Source organism: Aspergillus neoniger (genome assembly GCF_003184625.1).
Source record: "Aspergillus neoniger CBS 115656 unplaced genomic scaffold BO87scaffold_18, whole genome shotgun sequence".
NCBI classification, from domain to species: Eukaryota; Fungi; Ascomycota; class Eurotiomycetes; order Eurotiales; family Aspergillaceae; genus Aspergillus; species Aspergillus neoniger.
The window spans coordinates 661,237-676,169 of NW_020291146.1; the positions used below are offsets into that span (position 1 = coordinate 661,237).

General features: G+C 52.3%; 4 protein-coding genes across 4 annotated transcripts; 2 read left to right on the top strand and 2 right to left on the bottom strand.

Moving 5' to 3' along the window:
- Window positions 1-676: 676 nt before the first annotated feature.
- Window positions 677-5,963, bottom strand: ino80 (chromatin-remodeling ATPase INO80; the record flags this gene model as incomplete). Its single annotated transcript, XM_025627374.1, has 4 exons — window positions 677-885; window positions 944-4,760; window positions 4,820-5,365; window positions 5,442-5,963. 4 exons carry the CDS (start codon window positions 5,961-5,963, stop codon window positions 677-679), a joined length of 5,094 nt encoding a protein of 1,697 aa, XP_025479341.1.
- Window positions 5,964-7,072: 1,109 nt separating this feature from the next.
- BO87DRAFT_67594 (uncharacterized protein) lies at window positions 7,073-7,622 on the top strand. Its single transcript, XM_025629467.1, has one exon. The coding sequence runs from the start codon at window positions 7,199-7,201 to the stop codon at window positions 7,481-7,483; it is 285 nt and encodes a 94-aa protein (XP_025479342.1). The 5' UTR covers window positions 7,073-7,198; the 3' UTR covers window positions 7,484-7,622.
- Window positions 7,623-10,167: 2,545 nt separating this feature from the next.
- On the top strand, window positions 10,168-11,330 carry BO87DRAFT_309374 (zinc-dependent alcohol dehydrogenase; the record flags this gene model as incomplete). Its single annotated transcript, XM_025619467.1, has 3 exons — window positions 10,168-10,818; window positions 10,877-11,231; window positions 11,284-11,330. 3 exons carry the CDS (start codon window positions 10,168-10,170, stop codon window positions 11,328-11,330), a joined length of 1,053 nt encoding a protein of 350 aa, XP_025479343.1.
- Window positions 11,331-11,608: 278 nt separating this feature from the next.
- BO87DRAFT_387293 (putative GABA permease) lies at window positions 11,609-14,023 on the bottom strand (the record flags this gene model as incomplete). The annotated part of the gene is made up of 10 exons (XM_025624808.1): window positions 11,609-11,616; window positions 11,680-11,689; window positions 11,872-11,978; window positions 12,085-12,469; window positions 12,572-12,658; window positions 12,741-13,273; window positions 13,330-13,477; window positions 13,546-13,617; window positions 13,714-13,859; window positions 13,945-14,023. 10 exons carry the CDS (start codon window positions 14,021-14,023, stop codon window positions 11,609-11,611), a joined length of 1,575 nt encoding a protein of 524 aa, XP_025479344.1.
- Window positions 14,024-14,933: the final 910 nt, after the last annotated feature.

Sequence of the window (14,933 nt, forward strand, 5' to 3'; positions counted from 1 at the left end):
CTCGTTGGCGTATGCCATCCGATGAATCGGGCAATGTACTCTGTACAGAAAATACTACTACATAATACGTGTTGGGGACGATCGTTACAGCGCACGGGGGCAAAAAGTGCGGAGAAGACCGATCTACTACTGCAGTCACTGGGATTACTCATCCCCTCAAAGGCCCAGAACCACATGCCATCAATAATCAAACCCCGAGCGAAAGAAGGAACTTGCAGAAATAAGATGAAGTGAAAAATGTATCCCAGTTCCAAATCCAATCACATGTAGAACAATACAAACATACCACATCCATCCGTCTATCCGTCGTCTGCTTCCCTCCTCGCCGCTGCTTTTTGGATGCCTCATAATGACTAAGCTCATGTCCATCCGTCTCATACATTACCGCAATAGTCTGCTCATCACCACACTGCCGCCCTAACCTAATATCTCGTGTATCAAAATGCTCCTTGTTAATACATGACCTCGGATACCATAGCCCGAAGCCGAGGAAAGAAGTGAAATGAAGAAAAGGTGTTCGAATCGCAAAATAAATAAGAGGAAAATGGTAAGGATGGAAAGCCTTTAGAAACTTGGGCATAAACAGGAAAGACAAGAGGGAATATATCCAAACGCCGCCATTCCGTCAAATCGTATGGGTAAAACGAGAGAATGAAAGTGCGAATGTCTGATCGGATCAGCTGGGACCTAGGCCTCCATCGCCGTCAATGAGACGCAGGCGCTCCTTAGTTGTCTTGGCGCGCTTGGACGTTCCCTTGCCCGATCCGCGTCCACGTCCACGCTTGGGTGCCGGAGTGGACGAGGGCGTGCCCACGTTCTCTGCGGTCGACACAGGAGTTGCTGCCCCGGATGGTTTGGCACTGGCATCGTCAAAGTTGCCCTCGCCTAGGAAAGTTAGAATTCATCTCAAAGCTATACGTAAAGTGCGTAGGGAAAGGCATACCTTCGTGGTACATATCATCCAGCGTAATGTCCTTCTTTCTCTTCTGAGCTGCCTTCTTTCCGCCTTTGCCCGCACCGAACACTTCGCCGCGGTCCAGAGCCTCTTTCTCCTTCTGCTCAATGAGCTCGGCTTGCTCATCGTCGGCCAGCCACATGGCAATATCTTTCGTGCGGCTCTCCCGGTTGCGCGTGTTGAAGTCCACTCCTCCAGCCGCGCCACCTGTGATGACAACCCGCTGGACCTCTTCCTTCTGCAGGGCACGCTTACGAATCCGCTCTTCGATGGTACCCCGGGTAATCAGTCGATACACCGTAACCTGCCGTGTCTGACCAAGACGGTGGGCGCGATCCATGGCCTGAGAGTCAATAGTCGGGTTCCAATCCGAATCGTAGAAGATGACGGTATCGGCCGCAGTCAAATTGATACCCAGACCACCAGCACGAGTGGACAGCAGGAAGACGAAAATTTCAGGGCGCTGTTGGAAATCAGCCACGGTGTCGCGGCGATCCTCCAATTTGGTGCTTCCATCCAAGCGGCAGTACTTGTAATTGCGGTAAGTCAAGTACTCCTCCATCAGGTCGATCATGCGGGTCATTTGGAAGTACAGCAGTACACGGTGACCGCCTGCCTTGAGCTCGCGAAGCAATTCATCCAGCTTAGCCAATTTACCAGAATCGGTGACAAACCGGCGCATGGATGGCACTTCAATGTGCGTGTAACGGCCCTTGGTGGAAATCGGCGGCGGAAGCATGGGGCCATGCGAGTACGGGGTAGGGTCCACCTTCTTTTCGATAATCTGTTCATCGACTTGTCTTGAAGGTATGCTATACAGTGCGTGTCGAACAGTGGCATTAAAGAGGGTGTCCTTTGCCTCGATCGAGGGGACATGGCTCGAGGAAACCACAGAGATCGGAGGTGCCGATGCGGCGGGACTGACGCAGGGCTCAATGACGTTAAGGCCTTCCCGCTCGTACGTAGATTGCGAGACGGTCATCAAGTCCCGCATTATTCCCTCTGCGGCAACTTCATTGACGGCGTGCTTATCATTGCGATCGACGATGTTGAACAGTGTATGCGGAAGGGCGGACTCTGCCAGCTCCTTGTCGTCATCGTAGGCAACGTTAAGCCGGGATAACCTGTTAACCTGACCCCGGCGGCGGACTGCTCGCTCGAAGACTCCGAGGTGCGATTGCTCGCATGCTTCACCAAGTGATGTATCAACAAAACGCAGGAAAGAGAACGCTCCGTCGTCCTGAATGCTTTGCTTCATATTCTCCGGGGTGAAGATATTCATCAAGTGGTTTAGGTATCGTCCGCGGAATCCGGCGTGAGGATTTTCAGCGCCCGCAATATCGACACGACCGTCTGCACCGCAAAGAAGGCGTGGCATGGGGTATTCAATCAGATTGCGGGTTGAGTACCTGACATCGACGTTGCTGCCTTCCCGAACAAACGACGCCGTCTCGGCAAAGTAGGCGGTAGAGAAGGGAGACTTTGTTTCGGCACGCTCGAACAGGTCAGGGTGGTTACAGACCTTACGGAACTGCATGACCAAATTCATCAGGGTCGTACTATCGGCCTCGTCACCGACGGCAGCCTTTTCGATAAGATCCATGATGCTGACGCGGTTCCGTAGATTGGTATAATAGGCCCGCTGGCGATAGGTAAGATCACAGAAAATGTCCTTTTCGACCTTATCTCCAAGCTCCTGCTGGACGTGCTTCTTCACACGACGCAGCATGAAAGGTTTCAAGATCATGTGTAGACGCCTCAGCTGATCCTCGTTGAGTTTCGTGTTACTCTGGGCATGAGATTCAATATCCTTAGAGAACCATTCGCTGAACTCGTCATGAGAATCAAACAATGTCGGCATGATAAAGTGAAGAAGGGCCCACAGCTCCTGCATATTGTTCTGAATCGGTGTACCGGTAAGAAGGAGACGGTTACGGCAGTGGAATCCAAGCAAGTTCTTCCATCGTGAACTCTGCGAGGACTTGATGGCCTGGGCTTCATCCAGAATCATGTACTGCCATTTCACCTTCTGGAAGTACTGAGCATCAAGCACGACGAGCTGATACGACGTCACCAGCACGTGGAACTCCGATTCCTTGGTGTAGGTGATATGCTTGCGGTCCCAGAACTTGCGGAGAATCTTACGATCCTTGGCAGAACCCCAGTAGGGAAGCACCTTGATATCCGGAACAAACTTGGTGATTTCCTGCTGCCAGTTGTGTAAGGTTGAAGCGGGCGCAATAACCAAAAACGGACCCCAGATGTTGTGTACCTCGGCGAGATAAGCCATGACGGAGATGGATTGGATGGTCTTTCCCAGACCCATCTCGTCGGCTAGGATACCGTTGATACCTTGCTCGTACAAGTTGACTAGCCAGTTCAGACCCTTCAGTTGGTACTCCTTGAGCTTAGCGGTAAGCATGTTGGGCTGCGAGATCTCGATATCTCCCAGACTTGTAGGGTTTTGGAAGTTCAGTTCGCCCTCATCCAAGGCATCCATCTGGTCCTGATTAGAGTTGAAGGCGCGTGCTCGATCCTGCGCTTCCTGAACAGCATTCTGGGCGTTAGCCATGGCGGCCTGCCGCAAGGCGGTCTCGTCTTCGGCATCAAAGTCAAGATCCTCAAAGTTCGTAACTTTAGTGCCTGCATCAGCAACACTGGAGGGCATGCCGATAGTATGATCCTGACCCTTGCCGGGCTGGACGGTCTCACCCGTCGTTTCCACGGCTGTGTCCCCGGCAGCATCTTCTGCGCCCTTGATTTTTCGGCCAATAAAGTGAGAATACAGTTCTGTTTGGGAGATGAGGAAGTTAAGCTTGCGCCTTTGACGGTTGGCTTCGCGTTCTGCTTCCGCCTTCTTAGCAGACTCAATCTCTTGCTTCTCTGCAAGACGGCGAAGATCACGCTCCTCTCGTTCGTTACGCTTCCAAAATGACATCATCTCACGCATGGTGCGCTTGGCGCGGGCTTGCGTATCCTTCATACTCTTGTTTGTGCGTTCCTGCCACTTGCGGGACTGCTTGCTAGCCAGCTGAGCTGTCTTGCGTAGATTCTCCTGACGGGTGCTGAGGGACAAGGCCTTGATGCGGTAGACTTTGGGAATGTCTTTCCGGGCAATGTCACGCCAGATCTGCTCATAAATCTGGTTATAGCCTTTAGTCTCGTAGGCGGACAAGGGCGTTGGCGTGGGCTCCTTGGAGCGGCCACCTTTAACCTCCTTCTTGAGAGACTCCTTTCGGGGGTCCTCCTTAGGTGCGATAGGCAGAGGTTCGTCATTCTCCATAGCGGCATAAGCAGCCTCTGCAGCGTCCTTTTCGGCCTGCTTTTGCTCTTTCGACTTCTTTGGCCGGGTGACCGGTCCACCGCGACCGGACTTGCGTCTCGACGGCGAGCCCCGGCCAATATGGAAGGAGCTGGTAGTGCCGCCTTCGAGATTGGGGGCCAATGGAGTGACCTCGCTGATCTCCTCTGGGGCAGTGATCCCCTCGAGAGCTCTCTTGGTGGTCTTAATCTTCCTTTGTGCCCGTTCAGCTTCACGAAGGAACTTGGCCTTCTCCGCAGAATCCTGAGCTTCGTGCGCCTTGGCCTCTGCTTCCTTCTTCTTTTGCATCTCCATGCGCACCGTGTTCTCACGACGCCGCTTGCGTTGCATGTCCTTCTTGCGCTCCTTTTCATCCTGAATCTCTTTCGCCTGGACTTCAGCAACGACGGATGCCTCGTTTGCATATCGGAATCGGTCCATGCCGGCAGTCGCTTGTTTCTCGAGGGACTTGCTGAGCTTGACGAGGAAGTCATTTCGGCGGCGCTAGAACCCGTGTCAGTAAATCCAGAAGATTTTGCATATGATAGAAGTCATTGCATTACCTTGCGTCTCAGGATTTCGGCCTGTTCAGTAGCAAAGGCACGTTTCTTGCCCTTGGCGCGATATTCCTCCCGGAACCGGTCGTAACCAGGGGATTCCACATCGCTCTTGTCCGCTTCGGCCATATCAGCCAACGCCTTGTTGAGGGCTTCTGTCTCCCGTTCAGACATCACTTGCCGAGATCCGGCACCACGAGGCTGAGCGAGCGTCTTTGAAGACTCAGAGACGCCGTTGGCCACATTGGAGGCCCGTGAGTCGGCTGTCTTTTGCTCAGTTTCCGGTGGATTGCGACGGCGTTTCTCCGTGGTGGGCTTCTTCTCCAGTCTCGGTAGAGAGGCGGTGAGAGGCGGTGCCCGGTCTTTGGACTTTTGTGAAGGAGCAGCCGAAGCTACGGGCGGAGGACTGAGACTGGGTTGGGCTGTTGCTGCGGGCGCTAGGGGAGTTGGGGTAGCCTCGGCAGAAGATTGTCTCGGGGGAGGAGCGCGCTCCTCAGTCGGTCCGGAGAGAATGCTGGCAAAAGACATGGGATCTGCTGCCCTCGTCGGTTTCTACACGTAGCAGAGCATCACAGCGTCAGTCAATGTGTAGGGAAATGTGGCCATGACTAACAAGGGGATAACATACCACGTCCTTGGGGGGTGAAGACGCTCGTGGCTCGCGCACCGCAGAGGAGGATGGATAACCCATAACACCGTGAGTGCCCATGGAAAATTGGGAATCTGTCTCCTTCTTGGGTGAGGTTTGGGGATGACTATCGGGCCGACCAGCGGGATGGGCGTGGGACGGTGTTGAGTGACCGTAGGGAGATGCGCCGTTGCCTGACAAGACGGAGCCAGGATAGGGCCGCGGGAGAGCAAACTGTGGGTTTCCAGCCGAAGAATGTGCCTGGTATTGCGACGGCGGTTCCGAGGGATGAGATGACGGCGGCGCGGCGCCGTTCAATGGCGGCAGAGTGCCTGGCAACGGGGAAGGCGCATGGGAGAAGTGAGGGCTCCTGGACGAGAAGGCAGGAGGCGTCTGGGGTGGATGTTGCTGGTATTGTTCATTGTTGGCGTAGTAAGGGCGGCTTTTAGTCGGGGGGGAATAAACCGGATAGCGAGACTGCTGCGTGGGAGATTGAGGATTATAAGGCGGAGCCCCCGTCATGGTGGCCGCGTGTGCCGGGGAACGCGGCGGCGAGTGTTAGAAGATGGTGCCAGCAACAGGGACCGCGAAGGCGATGGGGGTGGTTGGAGGAGGAAGGGGAGAAAACGTGTTCGGGGCGAACAAGGACCGTTATGAAGAACGAGGGCAGGCCATGCGCGAAGGGGGGTTCGAGAGGATTTATCTCAGGAAGATCTCGATGGGGGGCGATCACGCGTCGGGTTGGTTGCCGCAGCTGGTCCCAGCTATCTGCGGAAGGAATTAATTCTGAGAGGCCTAAATGGGGAGAAGTGGAGAAGGAAGGCTGGAGGTTCTTGGGAGGAAGGATGGCGATGATATGAAGGCAGGAGATGATGGGAGGGGGGGAAGATGGAAGAAAAAGACAGGGAAGGATGAGGTGGAAAAGGGAGGATCGCCTCACCGGATTGACAGGAATCTTCGGAGGGCTCCAAAGTGCTTGTGGTGAGCGAGCCAACAAAACCTCCACGGGTCAACCGTTCCGGACAGGATGCGACAAGAAACACAGGCCCAGCCAAGCCGTGAATGGGCTACCCGATCGGGGAATGGTCCTGGGCCGGCTGAGAACACTACTTGAGAAACCCAGCAATGTTCGCAACGGAGACGCTCAAGAAGAATTGATGGAGAATTGGGATTGGGATTGAGATGGGGGAGGGAGTGAGGTGGATGTGGATGTGGATGTGGATGTAAATGTGAAAGATGGAGGAGGTGAGCAGCAGGTAAGGGGAAAGAAGAGTGGAGGGTGATGATCTCAGTTCAGTTCAGGTCTGGTGTTGTAGTGTAGTGTAGTGTAGTGTATCGTACCTCTGAGATTGAGATACCTTTCCTTCCTTAGCTAGACGTGGTGGTGGTGAATGGGGTCGTGCTCCGGGGAGGAGATGGCAGAATACATAGATGATGATGATAAAGATGGAAGTTCGAGATGAAGATTAATCTCACTGGGGATTGGGATTGGGATGGATGGATGGATGATGAAGAGGATGATGGCGATGGTTCCAGTATTTTTGATTTTTTTTTTTGCGCTGCTGCTTCCCTTTCCCCCCCTTTGGGCCAACTTTCTCCCTCATTTTCCCTCATCTTGTCTCGTTCCTTCTTTCGTTTCTTTCTGCTTTCCCCATCCAATCCCGCACCTGTCCGTATGTATTGGTATTACCGTTACGAAGTGTTACTGACCACTAGCCGTTGCCCAGATCACCACAGCTGAAGTTCGCAGCAGCTCGATGCCTTCTTCCAGCCTTCTCCTAGCCTTCTCCTGTCTAGGACATGGAATTTTTCCTGAATATTGGTGTTATTCTATACAAGGCAGACAATCATCTACACAACGGCTATTGCATACTTTTCTTCATCGAAAAAAAAGTATAACACTACCTCCTCTATCTCCATCGATCTCTCCTGCATCTGGACCGGGGAGGCTCCGTTCCATGACCGAACTGTTTAGTTCGATACAGGTAATGACCGTCTCCAGACATCATCGCCTTTCGATCGGGAACGGAGAGAGCAACTGACTGTGACTGACGGACTCTTCGGGTTTTTATGGAGATTACCGCCAACTCTGTCCCCCGGTTCTCCCATCATCCATCACGCTCTCCAAAATCTCACAAAACAGGACACTTCATCGTACACCTGATCATGAGGGGGAAGGATGGTCGCGTGTGCTGCTGCCCCTCCAGGGGATTTTGACACGATTTGAAGCGCCTGCATCGGCTTACATTGTCCGGCGTACATGGACTAGGTAGACCCTACAGCCGTAGATAAGTCGAGTTAACTACGCCGGCGTCTTGCCATGTCCAGGATCCATCCATATTGTGTTCCCGGCATCTCGCGACTTCGGTTCAAGACTACATCATCAATTACTAACAAGCACGCTTGGAGATCGCAATACTTTGCCATCTCAGCATTTCTGACAGAATTGAAGTTCAATAGCTATCTCTGTCACCTCTGTGTTTCTAATTCCTCTAGAATGCCGATAGCTTCAAACTGGCGGTTGAACATGGAGCGTGGCAATTACCTTATCCCGGGGGTGATGAGGAGCTACCCCCCATGTATCTTGCCGGAGCTACCGCCACCAAAGTCTAGTGCCACGCACAATGAGATCGTCTGGCATTGATGTCCAATGACAACCCCAGAGTAGACGTTCTCCGGTTGGACTGCGGCTGATGGTTACATACTAACGCAACGCTTGTCCGAACGAGGAGTTGCACCAATAATTAGATAGGTGCTTGTTCATAAAGGGGAGTTGACTCGTCTCTCTACCAAGGGATGTCTATATGGTACTAGAACTACTTATCTAGGCAGAAGGGCATGGGTGCTACTCTGTAGCTAAATATTCGCCTGGTAATGGCTTCAAATGCTACGAATCTTGCAAGAGTAGTTCTTTGTACTACTTATAGAACCTTGAATCAAAGCTTCTAGCCTCTCTTTAATAAGTGTTTTGCAAACAGTTGTACGACCCCGGCCCATGCCAATGATCAGGGCTCAGCCGGCGCTGCAACAGGTGTACATGATGACCCCGTTGCAACACGTTCTTCTACCCAAGCTGCAAGTAAAGTATGTTCAAGACTAGAGAAAAGAGAAATCACCTAATATCTCTAAATTCGCAGTCTATTACTCAGTAGCGACTGAGGTGCTATTTCAAGCATCAATCCTTACCTAGCAACCTAGCGTCCTAGCATCCCATTCATGTTGGATCGGCTGATCAAGTTGTTTGCTTTAGGTTAATCATTAAACAGACTCTATAGATCTCATTGTAATAGTTAAACAGCATGACCAGACCCATTGCTAAGAACACCCCCGAAAAGGGTTAAGATGGGCTCGTGGTCAGGTGGGTGCCCCGGAGGTACTCGATCAGACCATCCACAACTGGGCTTTTTCAACCTTCCATCTGCCCTTTTTGCCTGGAAGCTTCCGCAGATTCAGTTCTCTGATGATACTGCCACTGATCATGATATTGTGTTCTTATCATGTCTGACCACCACTCACTGGTGATGCCATTGAACCACCGGGAAGCTGCGAGATCGGCTGAGGCCTGCGAATCCCATGCAATCTAGCCGCAGCAATGAGAGTTCATCTGCGGAGAAACCAGCCAGGGACGGGATTCGGCAGAGCACGAAGAGTTCGAGGTATAGGAACTAATCACAAGGTGACGCAGAGGAACTAAGGAACATTCTTGAATTTGGGGTGAGACAAAGGGATGCGATGCAACGATCCTGGGTGAGGCCCAAGGCAGCGATAAGAATGATCGGCCTAATGCCCTCGGATCGCCCGTCCAACCATGCGCCGTGAAATCTGCCGTGGTAGAAGATCTATCCGCAAGCATGCTTCTGCTACCTGCCTTCATTGCTGCAGATTTTGATAGAATTGAGTGCTATAGACTGGGGAAATCTATAGACTGGGGAAATCCCGAGAAGGAAGCCGTTCGTCCGCGTCATCCGCGCCTCTCTCGCTCTCAACCTTCCATCGGAATAATCAACCCCTCTTTGCCAACACGAAACAGATGCTGCACGCTGGGGCTGGGCCGACTTAATGCGGTTCTAATAGCGGGGATCTGATAATAGAGGGTCTTTATAGCCAGCGTTCCTCGTATACAGCTGGGGTTTCAGGATGTCCATTTCCCCCCACGCATTTCCCGCGAATGGAAACTGCGGAGAGAGCTTGAGTTTCCATGACGTCTATCCCGTCTGCCATGTCCCGCCATCCCGACAGCCATGGATCGGGATCCTCAACCACTTAAACTCACTGAGACATTGATGCGGGATATTTTCCAAGAGTGGCTTGGGGCACACATCTTTACTGGGCTGTCTGTGAATATCGTCCCTTACTGAATTGGGCATGCTGTAAGCCCGAGGATGGCCGCCCGGCCGAAAGACCAAGAGCCAGCTCTAGGCTCGGTGACTACTACTTCCTTGTCAGTATCTCCTGGCATGAATCCCTGTCCTGCCACTGGATCCTCCTGGTTCGACGTCACTCGATCCCAATTCACTTCCGGCGATGGGCGGACATCACCCCACCTGTCCGTCATACCCGGTAACACCACCAGGACGCAACTACATAAAGCCACGAAGGTTTCTCGCCCCTTGACCTGGGAGACCTTGATTATTCGTCTCACAGAAAAATCAATTGCTTTCATCAGCTTCACATCACATCGTATCTTTGTCATCTACTATCTCAACCGATTCCCCGGTCTGCCAACATGACTATCCCGGAGAAGCAATGGGCCCAAGTGGTCGAGAAGAAAGGTGGTCCCGTTGTTTACAAGCAGATTCCGGTTGCAAAGCCTGGCCCGGACGAGATTTTGGTCAAGATCCGGTATACCGGAGTCTGCCATACCGACTTGCACGCCATGAAGGGTGACTGGCCACTCGATTTGAAGCTTCCGCTCGTGGGCGGACATGAAGGAGCTGGCGTGGTCGTCGCCACGGGTGAACTCGTCAATGAGTTTGAAGTTGGAGACCACGCTGGTATCAAATGGTTGAACGGATCCTGTTTGGCTTGTGAGTTCTGCAAGCAGGCCGACGAACCCCTCTGTCCTCACGCTTCGCTCTCCGGCTACACCGTCGATGGTACGTTCCAGCAGTATGCCGTCGCCAAGGCCAGTCATGCGTCGAAGCTCCCCAAGGAAGTTCCCCTTGATGCTGTCGCTCCGATCCTCTGTGCCGGTATCACCGTCTACAAGGGATTGAAGGAGTCTGGAGCCCGTCCCGGCCAGACCGTTGCCATTGTCGGCGCCGGAGGTGGACTCGGATCGCTGGCGCTGCAGTACGCCAAGGCAATGGGACTTCGTACCATTTCTATCGACGGTGGCGATGAGAAGAGAGCTATGTGCGAGAAACTAGGATCAGAGGTAAGCCCCCATTCTCCCGATACCAACACATGTGGCTAATCACACTCCCACAATGCAGGCATACATCGACTTCAAGACATCAAAGGACGTAGTTGAAGACGTCAAGGCAGCCACTCCGGAAGGACTGGGTGCTCATGCTGTGATCCTTCTCGCTGTGGCCGAAAAGCCCTTCCAGCAAGCAACCGAGTACGTTCGCTCCAAGGGCAGTGTCGTCGCTATCGGCCTGCCAGCCGGCGCGTTCCTTCGAGCCCCTGTCTTCAACACCGTTGTCCGTATGATCAACATCAAGGGAAGCTACGTTGGCAACCGACAGGATGGCGTGGAAGCCGTAGACTTCTTTGCTCGCGGACTCATCAAGGCTCCGTTCAAGACGGCTCCTTTGGAGGATTTGCCGCGCATCTTCGAACTGATGGGTATGTTGTATACCTTGCTTATATCTCACTCAAGTTACTAACAAGCCAACAGAACAAGGCCAGATCGCCGGTCGGTATGTCCTTGAAGTACCTCAGTAAGCGAGTAGACACGGAAAGAACTGGCGTTGGGGATTGGCTTCACGAGTTGCTGGACAGAGTGTATTAGCCAGTCCTGAACTACTACTGTGATAGGTTAATGACTACGATAATGTCTCTATGGCATACTAAACATGATAAATGAAATAAAATAATTCCCACATGTGATATGACATATACCAAGTAATAGAGCTTCCGTGAACAAGCACGCACGCACGCACGCCCTGGTGCAATTACTCCAGCCTACGGAGGACATTTCCGCGTACCTAGTTAGTATCTAATCAAATATCTATATAGTAGATAGAGTACACTAATCTGCCCTTCATTCAGGGATACAGCACACTCTACTTACCACCATGATTCTATACAAATTAACAATGTTCCTTGCGATTGAAATAGCAGTAATCCCTCTATGATACCACCCACCATCAGCCCCCATCCATAATCCATACATCCAACCAAACAATAATAATATAAACACACAAAACCAAACCCATCACTTCATCTCATCCCCACTCGACTCCCCACTCCCACCCCCACCCACCGTCATCTGCGGCCCTCTATACACCTTCCTCGCATGAACCACATAATAAACCATCGCGCCCAACCACAAACTCCCATTAATCACAATTGTATAGTTCATATCCTGCGCTACACCCACACCAACACACACATATATTAGCTTTCATTCTCTCTTCAACAACCCAACTCCCACCCCCAACCACCCAACCGAGACAGGGAAGGGATATAGACTTACGTGAAGGATTTGCTCCCCCCGTCGGAAACATACTCAAGACAATAACATACGCCAAATAAACCACCGCAGTAACAGCAATGGGCTTACTAAACCACCCCGTATAAAACTCTCCCGGATGAAACCGCTCCTTACCCCAGACAAGACGACTAAGGATGGGGACCATCCAGGCGAGATCATTGCCCGCGACGGCGAGGGAGAAGAGGGCGCTAGAGGCGGCTTCATCGATAAGACAGAGGAGACCTAGGATGATGGAGACAAGGACGACGAAGCAGACCATTCGGACGGGTTGGTAGCGGACGCGTTTGCTCACGTGTCGGAAGAAGGAGGAGAAGGGGAGGGCGCCGTCGCGGGAGAAGGCCCAGCTTTGGCGGGAGGCGGCGACGACCTGTTTTATTATATTATGAGTTTCGTTTTGTGAGGATGTATGTGATGGGTGAATGGTTGGTGATTAGGGGAAGAGGAGGGGAGGGGGGGGGTGAGGGTGTACCAAGCTTAGGCCCATGAAGAATTGGACGATTGCTACGACGACCATGAAGCCCAGGGCACCGCTTTTGCCGAGGGCGTCGTAGTAGATCTATCCATACCTTCGGTTAGTACTATTCTAGGGTATAGGTATAAGATGGAGGGAATGGAAAGTGGGTGGGGTGGGTGAGTACCTGTGCCATTGGCTGACCGAAACTCGAGTTCAGCACGGCATTAAGATCCGGGTTGATCACAGCAGCGATGAGCGCGAGAGATACAAACCCTAACAGTCCGCAGAGTCCGGCAGACCAAATGATCCCTAAGGGTACAGCACGCGCCGCATGGCTCGCTTCCTCGCTCATGTGCACGCAGGAGTCGAATGCGCCGATGGTCCAGATGGGCGACATCCATGATAGCATGAAGGTCCAGCCCTGGGGCCAGGTTGTGAGGTTCTCGGAGTGTCCGAAGACATATGTTCCCGAGTTGATCTGTCCCCCGCGGACGGCTTTACCGATGGGCAGGGCGAGGACGGTGGCCAGGACGAGGCCGACGTTGCTCACGATACAGGCGGACTGGATTTTGGGCATGATGCGCGCGCAGAAGATGGCGATGAGGCCGTGGACGACGACGCAGGCGACGTAGGTGCCGTATAGGACGGGTCGAGAGGCCGTCCAGTTTCCATCACGCGCGATTGATACGACGGAGAGGAGCATTGTAGCGAAGCCATCTTGTCGGCTAGGGTCAGCGATTGGAGGACATGGAGGGTTCGAGGGATTCGCATACAATCGATGGAGCAGACGCCGCCGATGAGTCCCAGACTATTGCTGTACCCTACTACGAAGCTGAGAGGGTTCTTCCACTTCTCGCCGCTGAAGTAGTGAGTCCAGAAGTAGAGACCACCGGCTGTCGGCATGGCGGATGCTAGGTCGGCCTATACCAGTGGAGCAGTGAGCATTCAGCAATTCGATAAGCATGAGAGATATTGCGCAGCAAACATACCATCGCCAAAGCCACGATGAAGATAAACACACTGGCAGAGAACCATCCTGCACGAGTCATCAGAATATCTACCTAGAGGTTACCAAACAACAGCGAAACCCTTACCCTAACTCAAGTTAGCCAAGAATTCCCCATGTATGTAAATCCAGCATGCATATGCAACCATACCCAAACCATGCCCGCAGGACCAGCAGGAATCGAATACGAAAGTGTCGAGGCAATCGAGGGCAACAGTCCCATGATACTAAAAGCGATAGCGAAGACCTGGACGGTGGAATAATGACGACGCAGTTCCTGCTTATACCCCAGCGTAGCTTATCCGATGCGATCAGCACAAACAACCAGCCAAAAGAAAAAAACCAACAACTCGATAGAAGTAAAGATGATAGTATGGCATACCCAAAAGCTGCGAATCCCCCTGCTCGACGGGGGCATCTTCATCAGCCACACGAGCAGCATCCTTGAGCTTTTCCGCCATGATGGACAAAAGAGAAGGAACAGCAGATAACAAACAGAGCGATGAAAGAAGAAACGTGAATGACAGCAGAAGGATGCACAAGCACCAGACACTCCAACTTATACTAGTTCCAATGAGTACACGGCGCGGGGTTTCAGACCTCCTCCTCCAACCCATCGGGAGTATAACAAGTATCTATCATCCATCTTTTACGCCGAATGGGAGAAAGAAAAAAGACAGTGCTGATAATCCTTCCATCCTCCGATAAGCCCAACAAATCGGTGGCGTCGCGCAACCAAATAGGTAAGTAGCCACATCCTAGTAAAATCAACCAACGAACGAACGAACGAGAGAGACGCCATCGATCAGGAGAGCTGCAAGACTGGGATGTTGTTATCACGACTCTTATCGCGGGGGAAACCTAGCACAACGCCCGAGCAGCCAATCTGGATGATCCTGCGTCTGATAACAACCCGCGCTGGGGCACCAATAGTCTAGAGGCTTGTCGCGAAGGATCCATTGCCGATTGCCCATTCGGAATCGGAAGTGACAGGAGAGGGGGAAGGAGGATTGTTCCGAGGTTTACTGCTAGTCAGTAAGTACTCTGCCGGTACTGCCAGCTGGGGAATCACGCGTCTACTAGTGAGAGGGGGATCGGCCTGTCCGACTAGACGGGCTTGGCTTGATGGGCTTATCTATCTATGGATTGCAGTATATTACCTACGCATGTGCTTCATTGCAATTCAACGAGCAAGAAGAATCTCAATCATTCAGATCTAAAATGAAACATGGCAATCATACACAATGACATGTGTCCAGGGTGTCCCGACCCGGCTATGCCAAAGAACAACAATACAAAAGCAGCTGCACCGGTATATAGAGAATATACAAGCACCCCCGCATAAGAAAAAGGGGATTGCTGTCTGGAGCA